This window comes from Mus caroli, unplaced genomic scaffold, assembly GCF_978045245.1.
Source record: "Mus caroli unplaced genomic scaffold, Mus_caroli_1 scaffold_15, whole genome shotgun sequence".
Lineage (NCBI taxonomy): Eukaryota > Metazoa > Chordata > Mammalia > Rodentia > Muridae > Mus > Mus caroli.
In genome coordinates, this window is record NW_028227270.1 from 72,476,236 (window position 1) to 72,502,995 (window position 26,760).

Below are 26,760 nucleotides of genomic sequence, written 5' to 3' on the forward strand. Positions count from 1 at the left end.
GTTAGCAACACGGATCGTTGCTAACAGATACAGTCGTTTCACCAGATACCTACAGGACCCATACTTGTGACAGCACTTGGTCTTCATTTTATCCCCCTCTACATAATTCAACTTCCCCCTACTAGACCAACTCCAGAAATTTATATTTAAACTGTCATAGTGCAAGACAATATTGACTATATTAGACAATATTAAATATAATAGTTCAAGAATATTAGGGGGAGAAATGAAGACATTCGATGCATAATATGGGCTTTTCTTCTTCTTTGGGCGCTGCGACGGAACACGTGGTTCCGTGAGCGAAGCTCCAGAGCAGTCCTCGCTCCTCCTTACTCACCTGCGACTCCGCACCGGGACTCGTGGGGAGTCGGTGCCCCTCGCCCCCCATGCTGCAGGCTGGCGGGCTTTCCGCGCACACGCCGTCGGCTCAGCGCGCGACCACTCAAGCCCCAGCTCGGCCTCCCAGCGGCGCCCGAAAACCTTAGGAGCTGTCCGCCGCATCACGGGCCGCCTCGAGTCTCCATTGGCTGGCGCGTGTCACGTGCACCGAGCGGCTCCGGCTATTGGCTGTCGGGTCGGGCGCGGGCAAGGCCGCGGCGGCGATAGGGCGTCCTCGGCGGCCGGGCTGTGGAGTGGCCCGTGCGCGCGCCCGAGGGAGACGTTGTGTAGCGCGCCTGGCGGGGAGTCCCCCTGCTCAGAGGCGCGGCGGGGAGGCCGGGCCTGCGGGCAGGCCAGCGCCGCGGAACCCGCCCGAGCAGCGCCCGGGGCCGACCGGTCCTCTCCGCCCGCGCCTCCCGGCCCTAGACGTGAGACACCGACCCGTCGTCTCCAGGGCTCCGAAGCCGGAGAGCGAAGCGCGCCAAGAGGTTCGGAGTCCGCAGCCAGTTAGGCGCCCGCCGAGCGGTCCCCAGACGGTTGTCCTTACGCGGCGGGTTATCCAGGGAGGCGTTATTTGGAGGCGCATCCCTAGAGGCGGGGCGGGGGACCAGGGCCACCGGGCGCCCCTCTGTCTTGCTCAAGTGCTGCGACACTCTGATTTCTCGGGAGCAGTTGGAGGCTTGCTTGGGTGTTTTAGTTGAAATCTCTTGATTAGAAATATTGGCAACTAGTTCTTCATTACAAATAAAGCAGACAAGACAGGCACAAGCAGCTATCAGGCTACCACTTTGTGATCCCTAATTCGGACCTCATTCTGTCAGTAAACGAGTCACGTGACCTTGACCAAGTCACTTTTTCTCCTGACATGCATTCTCAACGTTGATAATGATGATGATGATGTCGATGTCCCTGCTCTGGTGTGTGTGTGTGTTTTCTTATATAATAAAGGGTTTGTGGCCTTTCAGAGGACCACACCATAGATACACCCTACCTGTGGTATTAAATTTTAATGGAAAAGAAAATTTCGTAAACAAAGGCCCAGGGAGGAGAGGGGTGGAGCTTGAGAAACAGTGCTTTAGGGAAATTATTAGGAATTAGTTATTGCTAAGACGGACTATGGACTTCCAAATGGGAATCGTCTATGAGGTCTTAGGCAAATTTCATGCTGGTCCCAGTTTGTCTCTAAGACCTGGGTATCCACACTTTTTAAAAAGCCACAGGTGGGGCTGATGAGATGGCTCAGTGGGTAAGAGCACCCGACTGCTCTTCCGAAGGTCCTGATCAAATTATTCCAGCAAGCGTTGTCTATGCTAAAAACTGAACACAAACTTATCATTCGTTGACTGCGAGCTGAAGGAGCCTGAGAAGCTGTTATCATGGCGGGCACCATTAACCTGTGTGAACATGTATATATCCACCTCCACCTCACCCTCAACCCCGACCCTGCACAGCATAAGCTTTCTTGAGTTTAACCACAAAGTGTCATTCCAGGTTGTTGTTTTGTTTTTGTCTTTCCCTCAGAGAGAAAGGAAGGCTTGGGTGATTTGCCACAATCAGAGCTGTTAGTGGAAAGAAATAAGAAGTAAACACGCATGTATGGCCCCAAACCACTCACTCATCACCATGTGGTTTCTACCTGTTCAGTTGTAGTGAAACTTCTCGCTACCCACGAATCCCACCTGTGGCTTTTTTTTTTTTAAGATTTATTTATTTATTATATGTATGTACACTGTAGCTGTCTTCAGACACTCCAGAAGAGGGCGTTACGGATGGTTGTGAGCCACCATGTGGTTGCTGGGATTTGAACTCTGGACCTTCGGAAGAGCAGTCGGGTGCTCTTACCCACTGAGCCATCTCACCAGCCCCACCTGTGGCTTTTTAAAAAGTGTGGATACCCAGGTCTTAGAGACAAACTGGGACCAGCATGAAATTTGCCTAAGACCTCATAGACGATTCCCATTTGGAAGTCCATAGTCCGTCTTAGCAATAACTAATTCCTAACCCGATACCGGTGCCTTCACAGCATTGTGTCCTGGAGACCCAGATTCCCCATCTCAACAGTATTTCATGTCCTTTTAAGGGAGGATGGGTTTTCATCAGAAGAAAATCCTTTGTTGGTGGAATCCAAACGAATTGAGAGAACACTATTGAATAGCTCTCTCTCTTTTTATATGATCTTCCTTGACCACTACTGAATACACTTTAAGAAAAAAAAAAAAAAAAAGAAAGAAAGAAAGTCAAAGCGAGGCATGGTGGCGCACGCCTTTAATACCAGGACTCGGGAGGCAGAGGCAGGCGGATTTCTGAGTTCAAGGCCAGCCTGGTCTACAGAGTGAGTTCCAGGACAGCCAGGGCTACACAGAGAAACCCTGTCTCGAAAAACCAAAAAAAAAAAAGGGTCATTTTTAACAGATTCTGAGAAAACTAAAGGCAAAAAAGGCCATCTAGAGTTTCCCATGACCACAATCATATCTTTAGTGTCTCTGAAAATATTTATGAACACTTATGTTCCAGGCCTTTGATACTGGTGATATGAAGAGGATCTTCAAGATGCCTGGTCTTATAAAAATTAGTATATGAAGAAAACACTAAATAAAGCAGTGCATTTATAGATTGTGATAAATCTAACTAACATCTACAAAACTAACATGGTCAAGAAATATGCTATGAAAGTCTTAAACACGTAAGTCTCAATAAAAATACATTGTGTGTCAGAGAATAGAGGATTTAAGGAAAATAAGTAAGAGTACAGTTAAGGATTTCCCATAATTTTATAATTTTTATAATTTTAAAATTCTTCCATGAAATGCCAGTATTCTTCAGCTTAACTTCTAACACACACACACATACCCCTCTTTTCCTTGGTTTTCATTTTTTAAACACTAATTACTGCAGGTACCTTGCTTGGCTGATATTACTATTTGTTTGTGTATTATCTGCAGTACTGGGGATGGGACCCAGGACCTTGCACACGCTGGGGAAGTGCTCTACAGCATTCTATTATCTCCGTTCTTCTGAGGCTTTTCCTATAAATTACTCTAAATTGGCCATTTGTACTTTTATATATTGCTATATAAAATGATGTTATGATTTGTGACTGGTGTGTGAAGTAAATTAGCATCTACTGCTTCATTTTTTTGTGGTGAGAAAATCTGAAATTTGGCACTCTGGAAACATACAACACGATAGTGCTGAGTGTAGTCATGATGCTGTACAACTGAGGGGAAAGTCCTGTTCCTCCTGTGTGACCGTTTTCTAGCATTCCTGCTGACAACCATCTCTCCACTCCCCTGTCATCCCCTCAACCTCTCTGACTTCTGTTCTGCTCTCTTCTGTTGTATTTTCCTTTCGGCTCATTTCCTTAGCATCGTGCTTCCCACCTCCAGCCGTGTGTAGAAACTAATAGGGTTTCTATGTGTGTATGCATATATGCGTCTGTGTATGTGTGCGGGCGCATATGCACACTGTGAATAGTGTAGCGTAAACATGGGAGCACACATAACACTCTGACAAACTGATTTCAGACCTTTGTGTAGATGCTCAGACATGGTGTGTTTGTTTGTGTTTTGAGGAACTGCCATACTTTTCTCTGTATTGCTTAGAGCAATGCTTGTGTCTCCTGAGGGTTCACAAGTGTCCTCTTCTTCATAATTCCCTGCACTTTCTTTGACACACTGATAGCTGCCATAACGCAAGTCTAGGAATTACACAATTCTAGGACTTAAAATTTTACATCTTCCTTTTAAATCTTTGATATGTTTTGAGTTAATTTTTTTTTTTTGAGATAGAATTTCACTATATAGTTCTGGATGTCCTGGAACTCATTATGTAGACCAGGCTGGCCCTGAACTCACAGAAATGTCCCTGACTCAGCCTCCCAAGTGCTGGGATTAAAGGAATGCGCCACCATGTTCAGCTTTGAGTTAATTTTTGTAAGTGGTGTAATTTTCTTTTCCTTTCTTCCTTCTTTTTCACTTTTTCTTCTCCTTTCTTGCATATGGGTATTCAGTTTTCCCCAAAACCTTAATTTAAAAAACTGCATTTTTTTGCATTGTGTATCCGCAGTGCCCTTGTTAAGTGTCAGTGGAATACAAGTATGTGTTTATTTAGATTACTCTTTAACCATGCTTTAGAACTTAGCACTTGACCTCAGGTCATTACCATTTTAATTTTTTCTTGTTTTTTCCCCATTAATGTGTATTATATCATACAATAGGTTTTATTATGACACTTACACACACACACACACATTGATATCACATTCACCCTATCTATTTCCTTTCTTACCCACTTTTCCCTTCCACATCTCTAATAGATCCTTTATTTTCATGGCCTTCCCAATCTTCACCCCTAGATGCTCCATATGAAAGAATGTAAGTGACTCTTCTCTCCATGGAGTCCGCTTGTTTTGTTTAGGATCGTGATCTCCAGTTCTATTTCCCTCAAACATCACAGTTTGTTTTCTGATTCCTTTATTGGTGGCACCAAGATTAGTTCACTAACTAGGCTGTGTCCAGCAGTAAACCTGGATATGCAGGTATTTCTGTGGTAAGCAGACTTTGATATACCCAGAAGTGATTGGTATAGCTAGCTCATACTGGTTTCCATGATGGGTGGCTTATATTCCCATCAAAAATAGAACCTTGGAAGGCTTCTTTCCCTCTTTGTATTCTCATTAGCATTCACTGGTTTTGAGGTTTTGGGGTTTTGTTTTTGTTTTTGTTTTTGATGACAGCTATTATGACTGAGGTGAAATGGTATCTCAAAAAAAAAGGGGGGGGGTAGTTATTTAGTTAACGACTTTTTGAGTGGCAGATCTACATAGCCTGGATCTGGCTGATACAAAATACTTCATTTATTTGGGATCTTTCTCTCTCAGGGTGGATAACTATGAGTCTCTAGACCAGACTTCCTGTTTGAATGCTGCCATTTTTATATAGCAAACGTAGCTGGCCACCATAGGTGAAGGCAGGTTAACAGACGACCCACAAATAATCACAGGAAGGAAATGGCGTCGTTTTTAAAGGTCTAAGTTATCTCTATTAATTATAGTTCAAATAAAATTGTTCTATACACACCTGTTCCATTTTGTGGTTAGGACTTTATTCCCTTTACCCAACTTGTCTCCCTATATGTAAAATTCTATAGCAAGTTCCTATGGATATAAGGAGGACTCTGAGGTTACCTACTTAGGGAAACATTTTGCATTTAGATTCACAGCTTTGCCAAGTCAGACTTTGATAGTTCTTATTTATTGTTTGTTTTTAATACCTGGTTCTAGAGATTTTACATTCGCTCCATTGCTTGAGCCTTCTGTTAATTGCCTGCTTTTAAAATTCATGTCATGGCTCTGCTTTTATTTTATTTTGTTCCCAATATTGCTTCCCAAGAAGTATGACATATAATACAATCATGTTTCATAAATAAAATGTTTTTCTTCAAAGATATATAGTCAAATTTAGAAAATAATCTGTAATTAGAAAAGAACATAAAAATCTATAATCTATTCTTTATATATACGTATATATATATATATTTAAGATTTATTTTATTTTACATATGTGAGTACAATGTTACTGTCTTCAGACACACCAGAAGAGGGCCTCTGATCCCATTACAGATGGTTGTGAGCCACCATGTGGTTGCTGGGAATTGAACTCAGGTCCTCTGGAAGGGCAGTCAGTGCTCTTAACCACTGAGCCACCTCTCCAGCCCCTATAATCCATTCTTAATTTTTGTTGTGTATTCTTCCAGTCTTTTATCTGTGTGTTATATGTAGAGTGGAAGTATACTCTATATGATGTGTATGTGTATAAGCTGTATTGTTGCTGTGGTGTGTGTAGAAGTGTGGGTACATGCATGTCATGGCCCGTGTTAGGTTAGAGAACTACTTTTTGGAGTTGTTTCTCTCCTTCCACAGTGGGATCCAGGGATGGAACTTAAGTCAGTCAGTTGAGGGGGCAACCACTTTTATACCACTAGCCATCTCGCCAGCCTGTGTATTAGATTTTGTGACATACTTTTTAATATGATGCTCCGTGGCAATAAGCATGTTCTTTACCCCTGTGCCTCCAGTTCTGTTTAGACAGCTGTTTTGTTGCTAGAGTTGGGACTTGAAGACTCCTGTTACTAAATTACTGCACAGGACAAATTCAGAAACCTAAACTGCTGACCCAGGAATAAAAGACCCTTCTCTTTTTCTTCCTTTCATTCCTGCCCCATTTCCACTTTCCTAGTCCCAAGACAGCGGGGTTCTGTTGGCGGCACCCCCGAAGGGAGATTTAATCAGAGACATAATCAGCACTGTACTTTCCTTCTAATGTTTTCCAGATGTAGTTGGCTATGCTAGAAAGTCTTGAATCTGAAAGCATCCTATTTAAAGGTGGTCCTATAGCTCAAACCAGTGGAAGAGGTTGGCTTTATAGGTAGAGAAAGCAGAAAAGCAAGGAAAGGAAAAAAGCCAGATTGGTCATTGGAGGTAACTACAGGAGATATGCAGGTTTAGAATGGCTTCTATTCATCTTCTTCTGTTTGGGACACTGGTTCCTTATGAATTCTGTTTGACAACCTGACATCTAGTGCGAGTGAGCATTTGGGCTGGGCCTGGCCTGTTGGGCCTAGTACAAGAGCACAGTCTAAACCGCTGACCACTTCAGGTTTTAATCTCCACCCTTATTATCTGCCTTGGATGTATATGTGCTAAGTGTATCAACCTTTTCTCCACTCACACTTTCATGCTAGAAACCAAATGCAGGGCCTGGCACCTATTAGACAAGTACTGTTTCAGTGAGCTGTACCCCAGCCATTAAGTATTTTTAACCCGTTGTAAGAATGGGTGGTGTTTTGGTTATCTGCAGATATCTGAGCCACCATGAGCTTTTGAAGAAAGGTGACTAAACTAATTTTCAAAAACTAGTTCAATCATCTTAATAAAATAATAAGACATAAAGAAATTATGTAGAGTAAAATGTAGAAACATAAGTGGGGAAAGCTTCTTTTCTTTCCTCCTCCTCCTCCTTTTTTTTTTTTTTAAATAATTCCAGGGGTGTTTGTTGAGCACAAGTGTTGAGCACAGGGTAGCATCAGACTGCCCCATTTCCATAGTAATCAACAGGCCTGGTCACAAGCTACAAGTTGTTGCTTCCATCTGTGTGAATTATTAACCTAAATTTAAAAGGAGAATTTGCTTTTTTAAACATTAACTTTGTATCAAAGTTGTGTGACTTAAGAAATACAAAAGTTAAATGAGCAGGTGAAAAACTCAACCCTAATGGCTGTCCGGTTAGCTTTGAACTTTGTCTGACATGTTTAAGCAGTCAGCACCCATCTGGAGAGTAAAGGTAGGTGGGGCTTGATGACTCTATACAGGTCATCTCCATACTGCCTTTGGCATATGTGGGTCCAGCCTCAGGCTAGGTACCATGACTAAGGAGGTAGCACAGGACCTGGCCAAACCCTGCAGCCAGAGTAAATCAAGAAAAATGGCTCTACCTGGCATTTCCTAGCTTTGGGGCTCCCAGAAGGCATTTCCTGCCTTTCCAGCCCCAGCTATGGCCAGATTGCAGGTCTCTAACTGGAGTTTATGGTTACTGCAGACTGGCTACTGCTCAGCTCTGGGCCTTTATTCAGAATTCTCTGTATCCAAAGGAGAAGGCTGATCCCATCGTCTCAGGCTAGGGTGAAAGGGAAGGAGGGTTGGCTCAGATCAGGTGCTGCCCCTTAGAGCTGGGGCTTAGAACATAGGAGAAGCCAGAGCAAAGCATGAATGTCATCTCACTGGACAAAAGGCAGGCAGAACACAAGTGAGAACTGTGGCCAGCTGCTTGCACAGCAAGGCCCTTTCCTATGCACATTTACATATATAGAATTTTATCTTTGACTTCCTTTGAATTCTATTTTTGTAGCATTATACCTTGATTTTTTCATATTTTCGTGTACTGCCAAAATAATATGCCATAGTGAATGCCAGCATGTATCTCTCCCAACTCCTCTTACATGAGATTTCTACTAATTGGCTGCTATGTCTTTCTTTCTACCCAGTAGCTGAGCTCATTTCAGTCATGAAAGTCTTTGTACCTAATTTGTAAAGGTCCTATCATGCCACCATCTTATCCTGCCTTATTGTGTAAGGCAAGGACTGTACGGAATAGCTGACTTTAGTTCAGCATTTGCTTTCCTTTGAGCAGAAGCTTTTTAAACAAAGATGATAAGGATCAACCACAGGGGAGGGCTTTTCTCTCTGCGGTTAGCTATGCTTGTTCTGATACACTTGGGGAAAGTATTCTCATTTCTGTCCTTCTCTATGATGACATGGTTCAAAATATGGAAAGCGGAATGCTACTGATGATTTGTAGATTTTTTTGAAGGGTGAATGCCCATAATGATTTAAGTTGATATAAATGTATGGCAGAATAATTGCACTTCTAGCCTGCCTATACCTCCCATTTGTTTTCTGAGTTACTATTACTTAGATCAGTATAGAGTTCTTGACAGACAAATCAACTCCTCAAATAAGTGAACACAAAAATCAAATTGAACAATTTTTTCTATATTAAAATTTAGACTTTTAAATGTTTTTTTTTTTTTTAGAAAATTAACTTGTCTAGGTGATCTCAAATTATAGAATAGCACCACTCTTTTATTGTAAAAAAATTAAGGTGAGGGGCTGAGGAATTGGCTTTGTGGGTAAGGCTTGTGGTGCAAACATGCGGAGCTGAGTTTGGATGCCAGGTAAGGTGAATGAGGTGGCATATGACTTTAGTAATCTCAGTTCTCCTACAGCAGGATGGGAGCTGGAGACAAGAAATCATGGTAACTCACAGATTGGCTAATCTGGCATAGCTAGCAGTAAACAAAAGACTCTGTCAGACAAGGTAGAAGGCAAGGAGCTATACCTGAGTTTCTCTTCTGATCTCCACTCATATACTCAGTACATGTATGTCTGCATATTCATAGATTTAAAAATGACATATTACCTTAAAGTCTGTGTTAGGCATGTGATGAAGAGATCTTAGAGCCCAATGCAGCCTATTATAGACTAGCCTTCAATCTTGGATTCTCTTCAGATTGTATCAGATCTGATTTCCCTTGCTTACAGCATCCTTAGAGTATTTGCACTTGTTAATTTCAGGGTGTGCTCTTCTATCCCTTTTACTAAGCATGTACTTCCTAAAGGTCAAAGACTGTTTTATTTATCCTTGCTCTCTACTACTCTGCATACCATGTTTTTTGTGGTTCCTGTTAAAGGCTCAAGTATTTCTCAGATTGAGTTGGTTCATGTGTGCCTGTCACATGGTCTCTTTCTCTCTGAAGATGTACAGGTATGTCTGCCTCCCCTTTAGCCTTTATTTCTGTATGTGCCTTTCTCCTGTTTTGGAAAACTATACCAGCATAATGATATCATTTTATGTTATCAAAAGTTGATAAAATGTTACATGAATGGCCTGAATTTATAGTTGTGCATGTGAGGGGATGTTGCTGCTAGCCAGCGTGGGCTCTACTCTGCTTGTCCTGCTCTGCTGTGCTCTGTTCTGCTCTGCTGTGCAGTGCTCTGCTGCTCTCTGCTCTGCTGCTCTCTGCTCTGCTCTCTCTGCTCTGCTCTGCTTTCCCTTCTCGCTCTGCTCTGCTTGCTCTGCTCTGCACTCTCTGCTCTGCTCTGTTCTCCCTTCTCACTATGCTCTGCTCTCTCTGCTGTGCTGTGCTCTGCTCTATTCGCTCTGCTCCAGCTTAGCCATCAAGCATGCTTTCATTTGGCTCCTGTTCCTTTGACATTGTCAACTAGAGTTTTGAGTTCTTACCTGCTTTGTAGCACTACAAGATGATCTAGGCTTATCTTGAATATACCCTTCTCCAGCCCTAAAAAGAGTTGGTTCCACAAGGGTTCCTGTGTCCCTTCACTGGAGAATGGTATTAGAAACCAGATTTGCTCTGATATGCTCATCAAGCTAGGGTTTCATTGCTTTCAGGTAACTGACTGACTGTGACCACAGATGTGTGAGTGTGTGTATGTGTGTGTGTATCACATATATGCTTCTACTGCAGTGATCTCTTATTTGTGGTTTTGCTTTCCATGGCTTTGGTTATCTATTTAACCATGGTTTGAAATTATGAAGTGGAAAATTCCAGAAATTAAAAAAAAATTGTAAATTTTACATTGCGTGCCATTCTGAGCAGCATGGTGCAGTCTTGCACTCCACCCTTTCCTGCCCTGGCCATGAGTCATCCCTTTGTCCAGTGCATGCATGCTGTGAGTGCCACCTACTCATTAGTCACTCACTCATAGGCCGTCACAGGCCTCCTGTTCAATTATATAGCAGTACATGTGTACCTTTGTGCAGCAGGCTAATGGCTGCATCACAACACCTGTGTCCTTCTCCTCTCTTCATCTAATCATGCAGGCATTGTATTGTCTAACATAGAAGCTAGAATGTAATAAGATATTTTACATAACTGTTAGTGGTTACATAACTATTAGCAGTATATTGTTACAATTGTCCTATTTTGTTAGTTATTGTTAACCTGTTATTTGCCTATTTTATAAATTATTCTATAGCAAGTGTGCATGCATTAGAAAGAGTGGAGGACATCTGTGGCCATTACTGTGCCTGGTTTCAGGCATTCACTGACAGGCCTGGAAACATGTCCTTGCAGATAAGGGAGAGAACTCTGTTAACTTAGCAGGAGTTTCCCACAGTGCCACGCCTGCAGCCATGGTTCACTTCCTCCTTACTCCCCTGTAACTTCCTAGTCCACGTTCTGGGTCGCCCTTCCTTTGCTGTCTTTTCACTTGTATTCTCTGTCTCGGTGAACACGAGACAGACTTAGGATTGCTATCCTGACCGCCGTAGAAGCAGAACCTAGTACCCATGGATAGATAGTTCCCTCTCTCTCGCCCTTCATTTCCAAAGTTACTTGTACCTTTCTCACCATTCCCACAGTGAGCGTCTGTCTTCCCTTTATAATGCGATTAAATTCCTTTGCTTCCTCTGGGATCTGTGCTGCAACCCATCCCCTTCTTGGTTAATGTTTTAAAATCTTGAATTTTAAAATACATTGGTAGGTATTCTTTATGTTGTGAAAATCTATGGTCCTCGGTAACTAGATTATATGTATTTATCATAACACTAAAAAATAAGATAGTTTTTTTGGTCCTGAAAATAATCTGTGCTGTACCTGGTCAGCCCTCTCTACCCTTCTGAAAACCCTTGCAAAAACTTGCTTGCTTGCTGTCTGTGCAGTTTTTGTCTTTTCCAGAAAGCCTATGAATGTATTCACATGATATATAGCCTTTTCAAACCAGAGTTTTTCACTTAGCACAATCCCAGAACACGTGTGGAGAACAGTCAGTTTCCTTTTAGGATTTACCTGAGTCCCTCAGATAAACAGCTCTTTCATTTCCATCACAGAACAGCATTCCTAGTACAGTGTGACATCACAGCTCCATCTGGCTTTGTGCGATCATAAATAATGCTCTGTGAGACTCATGGGCAGGTGTTTGAGTGATGGGCATCAGATGGGGACACGATTTTCAGATTTCATGTAACACTCTGTTTAGCTTTATGAGCAAATGTAAAGGAGTGTTCCCACCACTCTCTGTATTTGCCAGCACTTGATAGACTATTGTTGGACCTCTTTGTACGCTCTGGCTTCTGTTTTATATGTGCATCCCATGTATGCAGAGGACCACTCTGGGGAGTCCATTCTCCTTGCACAGGGTCGGTTCTGGTTGGCCTTACGTTGTCAGGCTTATGCAGCAAGTGCTTCTGTCTGCCAAGCCCTGTTGCCAGCCCAGGCTCTTTCTTATTTTTCCTTTTAGCCATGTTAACTCATGGTTAGTGCTATATATTATGGCTTATTTTTCTCTTTCCATATATTGAGTGAACTGCCAAATGCTTGCATCAGTGTTCTTGATGTGTTTGTCCAGGTACTGGACCATTTCTTCTTTAAGTTAGCATACAAACAGATGCATTTCATCCTATCATATTCAAGCACATATTTGATTTTACTTTGTTCTTTCTTATTTATTCCTCCTTTTTTATATCAAAAGTATATTTGATTTAAAGTTCAAGCAACGCAGTAATGTGCAAAGGGAATGCAGTGTAACATAATCTGTCTTTGTTCTGAACCTAAGTCCCTCATACTATGTTATTGTTCTCCTTGTAGCGATACAAATGGCATTCCCTCTTGCTTTGCAATTTTTTCACATAGTTATGTGAAAAATCACTACACTGCAACTTAATTTTACCTTTTAACTTGTTTACAGTCAAATTCCCAGGTCACCATTATGTATAAGTCTGATTTAAAATGTAACTGATTTCTTGCTGTGTTGAACTTGCCCCTTCCTGCCTCTACCTCCTAAGTGCTGGCATTGTAGATATATGGTACTAGATAGAGCCCATACTACTACTAACTCAAGGTTTTTTACTTAAAAACATTCTAATTACCACCAGTTGACTTTTTACAACAGAGATAACAGCGTTTTCAATGAACTTGTTTGTGTAAGTTGTCTGAATTGGATGCTTGACCACCTTTATCACTATGTAATTTGAAATATTTTCTCCCAGTCTGTTTCCTCTTCTCATTCTCTTAATGTCTTTGACAGAAAGAAAGTTTGAACAGTTTTTTTGTAATTGAAAATAGATTCTTGGGCTGGAGAGATGGCTCAGGGGTTAAGAGCACTGACTGCTCTTCCAGAGGACCTGAGTTCAATTCCCAGCAACCACATAGTGGCTCACAACCACCTGTGATGGGATCGGATGCCCTCTTCTGGTGTGTGTGAAGACAGCTACAGCGCACTCATATACAATAAATAAATATTTTTTTAAAAGAAAATAGATTCTTTTCTCATACAGTATACCTTGATTATAGTTTCCTGTGACTCTACTCTTCCAAGTTCTTCCCTCCTCCCCTCCCCTCTGGATCCACTCCCTTTCTGCCTCTCATAGAAAGGAACAGGCTTCTAAGAGATACCAGACACAACAAAATAATAATGATATAAGAATAGCAAACAACAACAAGAATAATAATATAAAACAACTCATTACATATAAGTTGGATAAGGCAAACCAACAGAAGGAAAAGAACCCCAAGAGCAGGCGTAAGAATCAGAGACCCACTTGTTCAGATGCTCAGGAGTCCCCTAAAAATAGTAAGCTAAGCTACAATATATACACAGAGGACCTGGTGTAGACCCGCGCTTGCTGCTGCAGTCTCTGAGTTCATATGAGCCTTGCTCAGTTGATTCAGAGGGCCTTGATCTCTTGGTGCCCTCCATCCCCTCTGGCTTTTATGCCTGCCTCCTCTTCCTCAGGGATTCCTGAGCTCTGAGGGGAGGGGTTTGATGGAGACAGCCCATTTAGAGCTGTGTGTGTTCCACGGTCTCATTCTTCCTGCACATTGTCCTGCTGTGGGTCTCTGTATCTGCTCCCATCTGCTGCAGGAGGAAGCTTCTCTGGTGATGGCTGAGTAAGGTACCAGTCTATGAGGATAGCAGAATTCCATTAGGAGAGTCATTTTGTTGATAATGGTTTTTTGTTTGGTTTGGTTTGGTTTGTTTGTTTGTTTGTTTGTTTGTTTGTTTGTTTGTTAAGACCAGTAGTATTTGGTTTTACCCTGGGTCTCTGAGCTGTCTAGGTTGAAACTTTTAAATGATGTTAAAAAGTACTTTAAGTCACTGGAGAAATGGTTAAAAACAGATGCTACTTTTGCAGAGAATCCTAATTTAAAACTCAGCAGCTACATCAGGTGGCTCACAGCTGTCTGAAACTGGTTCTAGAGGATCTCTTTTGGGTACCAATGTGTAAATACAAAACTAACTAATTCTCTCTCTCTCTCTCTCTCTCTCTCTCTCTCTCTCTCTCTCTCTCTCCCCCTTTTCCTCTCCCTCTCTCTCCCCTCTCCATTTCCCTCACTGTATTTATAAAATTAAAAATTTTTTAGTTGGTTAACTGTATTTTTTGACTCTGCTCGAATCTGCTTTGTTACATTGATTGATGCAACAAAACTCTTTCCTTGCCCCTCCCTACTCCTTGCTGTAGCTTTACAGTAAGTCTTGAGACTCATGATGAGTCTACTAACTGTGTTCTTCTTTCTCTACAACTGAATTGTCTAGTGAGAATCATGTAAGTTTTAGAGAAAGCTCTTGCATGCGTGTGTGTGTGTGTGTGTGTGTGTGTATGTGTGTGCGTGTGCGTGTGTGTGTGTGTAAACCCAGGTAGGGTTTAGAAGCTGTACTTTAACCCTGAATTAATATTCTTAAGAATATTCTTAAGAATATTAATTCTTAAGAATATTAATTCAGCAGCAGTTTCTTAAATGATGAAATAGGAGGGCTTGTGGAGTGTTGTTTTTCCATGCTGTGTGACTTGTCTCTTGGGAACCTTGCAATCAGCTTGCAGACTTCCCTAAGGTGTAGTTCAGGTGTGAGATCACAGAAACTGCTAAGTAGATTTGTCAGATGGCCTCAGCTCTCTCCCTAAGGATTGCCAGAAGCTGTTTTAATAGTGTCCAAGCCTGCATAGGTGAGCCTTTCTTCAGATATGAGTCCCATATATAGTTGGCATTTGAGAAGGCTTCATAACAGAGAGGAACTACGGGCTGGGGCTGAGAAGAAAACAGATCCAATCTCTTGAGGATTCAGAAAGAGGACAAAAAGATTGTCAAGATGAAAGACTTACAAGAACTTAGAGAGATGTAAATGTATCCAGGAATCTGAGATATGACGCTGTCCTTGTACTTGCATTGTTCTAGGTGTGTGCTGTGGCCTGTGCATACACACTAAATAAATGTGAAAACCAAAAGTCTACTAAAAGTAGGAATAAGTGTTCTGTCTTATGTAATAGGGTATGATAAGAATTAGAAGAAATAAAGATATATAAAGGAATTGGATTAGTTCCTGACATGGAGTGAGCTAGTATCATTTGGTTATCATCTATCTTAGTTAGGGTTTTACTGCTGTGAAGAGACACCATGACTAAGGCAACTCTTATAAGGACAACATTTAATTGGGGCTGGCTTACAGGTTCTGAGGTCCAGTCCATTTTCATCAAGGCAGGAGCATGGCAGCATCCCGGCAGGCAGAGGTTCTTAAAGCCCACAGTGAAACACTTCCTCCAACGAGGCCACACCTACTCCAACAAGGCTATACCTCCTAATAGTGCCATTCCCTGAGCCAAGCATATTCAAACCGCCACATCATCATATTATGAATGAGCATAAAATACGCTTTCATTTGAGCATCATAGTGTCTACATGGCTTGGATAAGTCATCACCTTCCTGAACTGTGATTATTGTCTAGAATCTTAGCACATTGGCAGTGTTGTGCTTAAGAGTGAACAAAACCTCACACATCAGAACGCCAGAGAGTAAAATCTGAGTGCCCCCTGGAATCAGACACTAGGAAGCAGGGACAAGGAATCTGCACTTCACAGGTGCCCAAAGTGTCCTGATGCATGCCCAAGGTGCAGTGCTGGAGCTGAGAGCATCAGGGAAGGGTTGGAGCACTTGCTTAATGCAAGACCTCACAAATTCTCTCCAAGAAATACGCACAACACAGTTGCATCCAGAAAAGAGAGGAGAGTGCCGAGGATTCGCTAGTACCTCACCACTTAGTCTGTGAACAAATTCCTTAGGAAATAGAACATTACTTCCTAACTGTTCTCCTTAGATGTGTGAGTAATAGTTCACCACTGCACTTGAGCTCTAAGTGCTGGGTACTAATTAGTGAACTGTGTGACTAATTCTGAACAGTTGAGTCATTTTCGGAGATTTTAGGGATAAAAGAACTGTAGGATATAGTGAACAAAGCACTTGTCATTGAGTCAGGAAGTGAGTTACATAATGTGTGATCACAGAGTGAACGTCGGGATTCAAATCGAAGCTCCTTGTTCTGTAGGTAGGCATATGAATAAAGTCAGTTGTGAATGGGCCTAATGTTTCCTTAAGACTTTTTGGAAGCTCAGCTGTTACTACTAGCAGAAGAATTAGACAGGAAATGCAAAGGATCTCTTACAAACTCTTTAAGGTAGGAGCAAAATGAAGTAACTGTAGCCAAGAAGAAATGGAAAAATAGTACAGTATTGTAAAGTAAGCTAACAAGTGTTTGCTTTGTGGCTGGCCTTGCTTTAGTGGTGTTACACATGCACAAACACTAAGTCTTTCATAGGTTGTAAGAACCTATGAAAGTAGATATATATAATCCTCATTTTGCAAAAGAAGACAAACAGCGCTCAAGCCAGTTCATATCGTTGGCAGTTGAATCATTAAGTTTTAAACAGAACTTTGACTCTATAATATATTTAAATCATGATATTTGATCAGCAATTATGTATAATTGTACTGTTTCTATGCAATGGTGGCATACTGCAGACATTGTTTCAGAGATCTAAGATTTGAATTTCAGAGATGAGTGGAAAGATATCACTCCAAATAGATAAATAAGCAGATTTCTTCTTACCCTAACTAAAATTCTAGACAACCTTTTAAAAATGGTTGGAAAGTAGGCAGCCCAGGCTTCAGTCTCTTAGACTGAACAGGGGGTAAACAGGGGAGTCTGAGGTTGCACCAGTTGCCTCCCTGGGGGCAGTTTCCAGACTTAGTTTAGGGAGAGGACCAGGCCTTCCAGAGATGCACAGAGGGATGAACTCAACCGAAGGCTCTGCATAGATAAGGTCTCAGAGAGAATGAGGGAGACCCCACCCTAGAAAGCCCTCAGAGCTTTGCTGAACTGCAGAGTGGTGAGTACTGATCTGTACAAATGTCTGAGGCCAGAAAAATGTAAGAGGTCAGCTGGCTGCAAGTAATTCTGCTCCCTTAGCCAGAGTGGGAAGGCCTCTGGACACCTCACTGCAAACCCTTGGGAAGGTTAGCCTTAGCCGTGCATCTAAACTAACCCGGAGTCAAGGCCAGAGGTCACTCCCAACAAAAATACCAAAGGACATTTCCAAAGAAACCAATTAACCCCTTTAATGAAAAGTAGATAGTTAAGACCTGATGGAAATATATCCAGGCTTTTCTCGAGGAAGGTAGGTGAGAAGGAGTCTAAAGGGGGAAAATGGCGGAAAAGTTACAGCCATCTGGGCAAAGAGGAAAACTTAAATTTCTACAGCAGTGAAACTGAGGTAAGCAGATTCCCAGATAAAGGCAGATTGACAAACACAAAGAAAGGAAGGAATCTGCATGGCGTACTGGAGGGCTCTGCAGATATGGGCAGAGCTGACTTTCTGTTACCTGAGGGTCTTATAGTCAATTTCTCAAACTGACTTTTTATTACATATCTCAGATTTGTGAAAATTGACCCTGTAACTCAAGTAATTATTCAGGTAATTAAAGTCAAACTTTCTATTCTGCTACACTATTTGTTTTGGTGGAGGCTTTTCACAATGAGAGGGGTTGAACCCAGGCCTCCAGCAAGCTGAGCAAGTGCTCTAGCTTGGAGAGCATCCCTTGTATCTAAGGAGATAGGCTCTACCAGAGCCCAGCCCTCAGTGCTGCAGAGCGGGCAAGGGGTTGGTTGGTTGCTTGCTTGCTTGGTTGGTGGGGGTGGGGGTAGGGTAGGGTAGGGTAGGGGGTGTATTTGTTTTGAGATAGTGCCGCACTTTGTAGCTTCAAATTTGAGATCCTCCTGCCTGCCTCTTGTGTGGTCAGCCCTTTTGAGGACACCAATCTGTGCACAGTCCCAGCCACAGATGTTAACAGCGATGCAAGCCAGAGGCATGGGACGAGCACACTGACCCTGTGGAGAGTGGAGGCTGCGCTTTCGGAAGCCACTTGGTGGAAATACTTCATTTTACAAAACAAAATAACCCCCATTCTTCCTGTTAGATTTTTTTTTTCTTCCCAAGGAATCAAAATGTACCCAAGTATATGATTGTCAGTGGGAATGGGCACAGAAATCAGATATGGACAGTTTTGCATTTTCATTTTTATGTGAATTTTCAGTATAAATTCAGGAACATAAAACATTAAGTCTAAACATGACAAAGAAAAGCAGTTTAACAATATAATAATTGTAAATAAAAATGTAAGAATTTCTGTACCATATCAGCATCTAGTTTTGACTTTTTTGGTGTCTGTGTGCATGATGTATGTGTGCTATGTGTGTATGTGTGTGTGTTGTGTGTAGATGTGTGCATGTTAGGGCACACGTGGAGGTCAAAGCACAATCTTGGTTATTAGTAGTAGTAAGATTGTTTTTACTTCTTTCTCTACCTTTCTTTCTCTAACTCTAACTCTCTCTCTCTCTCTCTCTCTCTCTCTCTCTCTCTCCCTCCCTCACTCCCTCTCTCCCTCTCCCTCTCTCCCTTTCTCTTTTCTTTATTTTCTTTTTTTGAGACAGGGTCTTTCTATATTGCTCCGGCTGTCCTGGAACCCAGACAAACTCAAAGAGATAGATCTGCCTCCCCCATGCTGGGATTAAAGGAATGTGCTACTTTGCCCAAGTTTAGTTTACCTTTCTTTGTACTGAATTTTCAAACAGTACATTTGAACCTAGACTGCCTATATTTCAAGTATTAGGTATCTAGGGATGCAGCTCAGTAGTAGAATACTTACTTAGTATTTGTGACATCCTGAGTTCAGCCATACAGGGAAGGGAGAAAAAAACCCGAAAGGGCCGTATAGTTAATGACTGCCATATTGGGCGGCAGATGGCTAACGTGGTTAGTAAGTAATGAACTTCTTTAAATTTTCCAACAGACGAGGATGGCTGCAGGAGTCTTGCCACAGAATGAAGATCCGTATTCCACGTTGGTGAATAGCAGTGGGCATGCTGCACACATGGATGGTAATAACCTCTTCAGTGTACTTTCTGTCGCTTTGTGGAAATTCACACTTAATAAAAGTACATTGAAAGGCTCTGAAAGAAAAGCTCTATTCTTCACTTCAGAGGCCCAGACCCAGGTGTTGTTTATGGCCTGTGCTTTCTGCCTCACTGTCTGGCCTGGTAGAATTCCTTTACAAAACCCTGAATAATGTCTTGGCCTTTTGAAAAAGAGGTGTGGCAAACTGAGTTCATCTCCTGTGTTATCATCTTAGGCTGAGATTTGTTCCTGACCTCACACGCCTGCCTGGGAAGCAGCCATTCATTTCTTTCCCCTTCAGTTACATGCAGGAGTCCCTTGCAAAGCGCATTCAGAAATATCCAGGCCCCCTCTATCAGTGGCTTTTGTGTGGGTTTTTCCTATGACACCCAGGCAAGGAAGTGTGCCATAACTTACTCTCCTATTGCTGTGCTTGCCTCTCATCCTTTTGCAGTTCTGAGCTAGGAAATGGATGAAAGAGTCCACTCTGACCTCCTTGGTTGTGCTAGGCATCATTCCATTGCTGTGGCAAAATACTGAATAAACAGTTTGGGAGCCAGTGAGATGCCACTGGGCCTGAGTACCAGAGTTTGACCCCAGAACCCATCTGGTATAGGGAACCAGCTCCTGCAAGTTGTCCTTTGAGCTCCATTCTTCTGTACTCCCCCTCCCCCAATATAAATAGATGTAGTATGTAATAAAACTTTTAATTAATTTAAAGGAGAAAATGTTTATTTTGGCTCATGGTTTCAAGTGTTTCAGTCTGTGGCCAGCTGGCCCATTTCATTTGAGCCTGTGTGAGCCAGATATCATGAAGGAAATATATGGCAGAGAAAACTCCCTGGACTGGGAAGCAAAGACAGAGGGAGGGTCAGAGTCTCAATGTTTCTGTTAAGGGCATGCTCACAGTGACTAACTTCTACTATAATCCACCTCTTAAAGGTTCCACTACCCTTCAATAGCACCACAGACTGTTAACCAAACTATGAGCGTAGGGGCCTTCGAGAGACATTTAGGATCTCAGCCATAACGTGGGTCCTGTTGCTGTCAAGTGATAGCCAGAAGAGCTGTTGAGCATTTTCTTGGCAGTCTTCTTGCAGGATTTTCTAACAAGTTCACTTTAGTGCTGTGGAATTAGAAACATTGCAGGATTTCTTCTAACGGTTCAGATTAGATGATGGGAAGGTAGAGGAGGAGGCCCGGGCTGCAGCCGTTCCTTCCTTCAGTGCTTACTGGGAACAATCAGCTCTCAGTGCATTGTGTTCTTACTGGAATCTATCCACTCTAGGAGGGCCCTTTCTCACATCAAGAAAAACAGTGTTTCCCACATGGCCAATCCAAAGGCCTTGTAGATTCTCAGTCTGTCTGCTGCTCTAGCTTTAAGGGGAATACTTCTGTACCTACCATTTATGGACACTTGATGGGCCAGTCCTCTTACCTGCTCATTGTTTGGTCTTAGAGAGAAGTGCTAAAAATATCAAGTGTGGTGACAGTGTCCAGCCTGTGCTTCCCTTGTAGAGTGAGTATTCCCTGGGTGTCACCCCACAGCCTACACGCCTGCTTCTGCCCTCGTTCCTTCATCAGGCTTATCAACTAGTGGGGTTCTCTCCAGCAGGGTCTGTCAGCTTTGATAGGGTGAACTCATTACACAGGAGAGAAGCCGGGCTCCAGCTACTGAGTCCAGTCAGCAGCTCTTAGGGACACCAAACCGTTCTGTGTGTTCCTGGACACCCAGGCAGGGAGACTGTTGTAGTCATCCACTAGAGAAGATTTTATTTTTTAACCTTTCAAATTTTCTAATTGAATAATTTATTAATATTGAATTTCTCCCATAAGTACAGCTAATTTTATATTAGGGAAAATATGAAAACATAAAATTCCTATTATCTAAAAAGTATATCTCATTAAATATAGTCAGTTATACTTTATTTTATTTTAGGATAGAGACTAGGTTTTTGAATGTTGGCTAATGAATCATTGGAAAATTTAATGTCAGGTACATAAGTAAAATTCTTACTTTTAGACGGAAGTAGAAAATTCGTCAAAAACCAGCTTTATAATGAGACAAACCTAGGTTTAAATCTTGGCTCAACCACTTAAAAACAACTATGAACAGAGAATTTCAGACATTCATGGAAGCACAGAGGACAACCACTTAAAAACAACTATGAACAGAGGATTTCAGACATTGATGGAAGCACAGAGGACAAAAGAAAGTACACACAGTTGCCAGCTGACAATTGCAGTCACTCACGTCCTCTGATCATTTTCTCTGCGCTCACAGCAGGAATCACTTTATTCAGTGAACACCTACCTCCCTGCCATGAAGAAAATCCTAATTCATAGTATCATCCGCTCTCTGAGTCATGTTCAGACTTCTCATTGTCTTCTGATACTCCTGAGGACGGCACCTCCTGCCTGCATCTCACACACACACACACACACACACCACACACCACACACACACACACACACACACACACACACACACACACACACACACACACACGCGCGCGCGCGCGCGCGCGCATGCAGTCTCTCAGTTTCTCATATGCATGCAGTCACCTACAGCAGATTCCCCATTCAAGTTTTTGACTGCTGTGCCTATAATACCTATAATACCTTTTTAAAAAAGATTTATTTATTGATTATATGTAAGTACACTGTAGCTGTCTTCAGATGTTCCAGAAGACGGTGTCAGACCTCATTACAGATGGTTGTGAACCACCATGTGGTTGCTGGGATTTGAACTCAGGGCCTTTGGAAGAGCAGTCAGGTGCTCTTACCTGCTGAGCCATCTCACCAGCCCCCTATAATACCTTCTAACAGCAAAAAGGTCTTCTTTTCTTTTCTTTTTGCAAGGTTTTGTCATGTAGCCCTGACTAGCCCCAATCTCTCAAGCGACCTTGAACTTTGTCAGTCCTCCTGCCTTGATCTCCCAAGCACTGAATTATGCATGCTGTAATGTCCTGGCCTTCTAAGGAGGTTTAAAACTCTCTCAAGGACCTTAGGTCTTTTCTTATGACCTTAGTTTGTTTCCAGTCATGGCTTAGTTTCTTTGTGTATCCAGATTGTCTGCTCTTTCCTAACAGTAAATCTGAGATTTTGCAGTTTTGTTAGAAGCCTTATAGAAAGGAATTTCTCACTGTGACCCCCAGGTGACCCAAGCTATTGTGCTTCATCACTGGGAATGTTAAGTCGGATCACATCAGTAAGCTGGTCCCTGCCAAGATTTGCCCAGTATAAATTATCCTTTCTCCCTTCGTAAGTAATACTTCATAGAAAGATGCTTTGAAGCCACATACCATCCTGTTCCATATCACCTTTGACTCAGTAGCGTTAGCACCTACCGATGTTTCTCCTGAGTCATACTGTGGTCAGTAAGTATATTTGTTAAGTGGCATTGTACTGTGAGCAACAGTGTTCTCTTTGCTCAGTTATTTCAGGGGATTTGTATTTTGTTCAGTGAAACTGGTCTCCTGTCATTTGCCTTGATGGTTCAGCTACCTAAACTCAGCCAGCCAGAGCCCTGCCAGATGCTCTGCTGTGTCTGCAGTGTTCCTGAGACACATGCTGCAGGGTCTACTAGCTCATTTTAGTCCATCTCTGTCCTCGCTCTGAAAGCAGACATTTCTCCAAGAAGTTCTAGTTCATTTTAGTGGGGAAATGGCCCTCTTAAAAACCTAATCTGGATTGGAGAGGTGACTCAGCAGTTAAGAGTACTTGCTGTTCTTCCAAAGGATGGAAATTGAGTTCCCAGCACCCACATTGATAGTCTCATAACCACCTGTAACTCCAGCTCAGAGGGATCTGATGCCATCTGGCCTCAGTATGTGCATGTGCACATTTGTGCACACACTCTCACACACACACGACACACGTGTTTTACATCTTACACTTAGTGCTACATATATGTATGTGTGCATATGTGTTGAAAACCACAAGTTGGCATTGTCACCTTGACGTTTAATCCAATAGTATACTGTCCTTGTTTCCCCCATCTATATAAGTCGCTTGTCCAGAAATGAGGCACCTGCACTTACCCTAGCTTCCTTATTTCTCTATTCAGCCCTTCTCTTCTCAGCCTCCCAGCCCTGCCCAGACACTGCCTGTTTTCCTACCCAGGGCTGTACCCACTCAGGCTCCAGTTTTCCCCACCCTGACTCTGGACTCTGTTGGATAGCCCTGGTTTAGGTCTACCTAGTGGATCTTCTCTGTGATAATATATTTTAAATTAGGAAGTTGAGGACTGATACTTTATCTTGTTTATACTGTCTTTGAATCAGAAAACCCTCACATTATAGAAGGGGACTGGATATATGCCCCATCATGGCCTGGAAGGTATTATGTAAGAGTGCTACTCTCCTTTAAATGTCTGGCAACATTCTCCAGTAGTCTTGTAAGCCTAGAGATTTTTAAAAAGACACTTAAGAACTAGGTTTCTTTACTCCTACTATGCGTGTGTTCTTGTGTTGAGTCTTGGTAGGTTAGAGTCTTTAAGAGGCTGTTCATTTCTTTTAAGTTGTCAAGTGTATGAGCTGAATGTTCTTCTTACTAGTTTTGTATTATCCTTTCAGGTGTGTCCAGCCCATGGCTCTCAGGCTAAATGCAGCCAAGAATAGCTAAGAATGTGGCCTAACACAACATTGGTGTGTGTGTGTGTGTGTGTGTGTGTGTGTGTATGTGTGTGTGTGCTGTAACTTGACTGCACAGTTCTTGAGTGTGAACTGTGACGTTGTGCCACACTGTCAAGGTCAGGCATACGAATGAGTGGCAGATTGAAGTGATGGCTCATCTTTTGATCTTTATAGTTTGTGTTGGCTTTCTAGACATTTATGAGTCACACTAATATTTTCGTGGAGCCACTAGGAAGCTACCACTGTTTTTCCCTTTTCATTCTTTATTTCTCTTCTTTTCTTACCATTCCAGTGCTTGCTTTGTGTCCTGTTTTTGTTTCTTGTTTTGGGTTGTTGTTGTTTTTTTTTTCTCTCTCACCTTTCCAGTGACTGGGCTTGGAACTTGGGTTGTTGACTGGAGACCTTTCTTCTTTAGAGCAGTATACGTTTCCTTTATTACTGTGCTGTGTAATTCAGTGTATTCAGTTTCATTTTGACTCTACCTCTGTGTTACGTGAGTTTCCGTTGAGACTCTCTTTAACCCACAAATTGGTTTATACCTTTGGCATTTAAGTCTTTATAGAGTTTTTCCTCTTGACTTTGTCTTACTGATTTCTAGTTTAGTTCTTTTTTTGTTCAGAGAACATTCTAAGCTTCCAGTTCTTTTAAAGATGAATGCCAGGGCACGTTGTAATTGCAGTTCTTATTGAATAATTTCAGTGTTACATGTCTGCTGATCAATCTCTTCTCAGTCAAGTTGTGATTTCCTTAGTTCTTGGTGCGACAGAAGATTCACGACAGATTCTTGGCCCCTGCATTTTGTTTTTTCTTACTTAGCAGGCAGTTTCCCCATGGGCAGTCAGCTACAGATTCAAGCGAGATCTATCTGCTCAGCCTCCCATTGGCAGGCTACCACCCATACAGCCCCATGGCATGTGGGTGGGGTGGAAACACTGCCCTGATGACACCTGCAGGGTAGAAGTGGAGCTGTGCCTTGCATAGTCAGGTTGCCTTTGAATCGGGTCTGATTAGCTCCTTGAGAAGTGAAATGATGATCTGGGCCCCACTGCCATCTAGGACAGATGGGAGGCGACTTGTACAAACGCTTTGTTGCTGTGCTCTGTGAGTCTCAAAAGAAGAGGGGGTGGGAACTCACAATAGAACAACGACTTTAGTCTCACCCTTCTTGGCTCATAGATACCAAGTTGAACTGCGGGGTCAGCTACCCACTGGATCCCACTAACACGGGGATAGGAAAGGGAGTCTAGACCACCACATATCACATCCCTTCCTTCTCTTTCCTAGAAGGTTAGGGTGGAGAGACTCGGGTTCCCTGGGCTCCCCTGACCCTGAAAGCAGCAGTGTGAACCAGCTTGGCTTCCTGCTTCCTTGTTCAGCCTTGTTCCTACCAGGGGAATGTGTAGGCTTTTCTCCCTACTAGGCATCACTAAGACCAAAGTTTGGGGAAAGTAGCCAAACTTTCCACTTACCAGCCATAGCTAGCACTGCTTTCTTCAGGCTCCTTGATGCTGGCTGAGAATGGAGGCTCAGCTGAGGAACCGGCGTGGGAAGAGTTGTCAAGGCTAGAATTGACTAGCTGTGAATCAGGCTCCCATTAGGACTTGGTGTGGCAAAGCAAGTATAGACCCAGGCACTGCTTGCCAGGAGAATTTCAGCATTGCCCATTTGTGCCTGATAAGGATGTGAAAACCTCTTCTCCCAGCCTGTCACCTCATCCCCAGCAGGCGACCCAAAGTGCGTCATCCTTCTTTCAAGCAGGATACAGAAAGTTAGGGCTCTGCTGGATCCTCGCTGCCACCCTGATAGACTTGCTCTTGCTTTTCGTGTTGGTCCATCTCCTCTTCTGCAGAGCTGGGATGTTGGGAGATGAGCAGCTTCCCTGTGTCCCCTCTGAAACTAGACTAAGAGAGACATTAGCAGTCCCCAACCCTGGGTCTTCCTCCTTCTCAGCTATCCTAAGAACTACCAGTTAACTTTCTGTCCTCCACAGAGAAATTTCCTTTTCCTGAACATTGTTTACACAGAATTATACAATATGTGGTCTAGTGACTTACTAATTTTGTTTGACTTAATGACTTTTGGAGTTCAATTGTGATGTGCATGTTAGTACTTCTGACCTTCAGTTGCACAGATAATAGCACATTGTAAGGGGTCAGTTGATGAGTTTTTGGGTTGTCCCCACATTTTGACTGTTGGAAGTATTGAGTCTGTGCAGGGCTGTGTGTCGAGTGTTTTCTCTTGCTTGGCTTTATAACTAGAAGTCGAAGGCTGGTTCATCTGTCACTTTCTTTAAGCATTTTAGGAGCTGCCAGACTATTTTCCAAAGTCGTTGTTCTATTGTGAGTTCCCACCAGCAGTGAGGAGGGGCTCCCTGTCTATCTCTCCTCATAAGCACTTGGAGCTCACCTGCCTGTTCAATTATAGCCATCCTGGAAGGTGTGAAGACATACTTTGTTGTGGGTTTTATAAACATCTTCCTAATGACTGGTGGTGTTGAACATTTTTTAATCTATTTGTTGATAATTTCTGTATCTGTTTGGGGAAATTCCTATTCAAATTACTTGTTATTAAATTATTAATATAGAATTTACATATCAAAACTTCACTCCTTTAAAGAAGTCATTGGATGCTATTGTAAACATACAGCTGAGTTTTGTTCCTCACTGTCTTGATCCAAAGCGTTTCGTCAGACCAGAGAGCAATCTTGTGATAACTGGAAGCCGATTTCCATTCCACCAGCTCCCTGCTCCCAGAAATCACTCTGTCTTGACCCCTATCAATCTGCCAGTAGAGTTTTGTATTTAGGAAAAATGAAATACTGCAGCATGTGCTCTATTGTGTGTGCACTTAAAATAATGTCAATCTTTAGCCTCATGTAAGCAAATTGTACTGTGTCCTTTTTATTACTAATATTCTATTATGACTATAGCACAGTTTGTTCATCCGT

At 42.5% G+C, this 26,760-nt stretch overlaps 1 protein-coding gene across 4 annotated transcripts in view; it reads left to right on the forward strand.

The window, feature by feature from the left end:
- Positions 1 to 583: 583 nt before the first annotated feature.
- Positions 584 to 26,760, forward strand: part of Ptpdc1 (protein tyrosine phosphatase domain containing 1) — a 46,644-nt gene continuing 20,467 nt past the window's right edge. Inside the window, exons 1-2 of one of the 4 annotated variants that reach the window (XM_085831112.1) lie at positions 584 to 866; positions 19,073 to 19,160. Coding sequence is in view for 3 of the 4 variants with exons in the window: in XM_021180811.2 (XP_021036470.1) it covers positions 19,079 to 19,160 (82 nt within the window). In the remaining variant the exon portion in view is untranslated. Of the gene's footprint in view, positions 867 to 13,717; positions 13,848 to 19,072; positions 19,161 to 26,760 lie in introns of those variants that run through there. The other 3 variants (XM_021180811.2, XM_085831110.1, XM_085831111.1) reach the window with 3 other exon arrangements.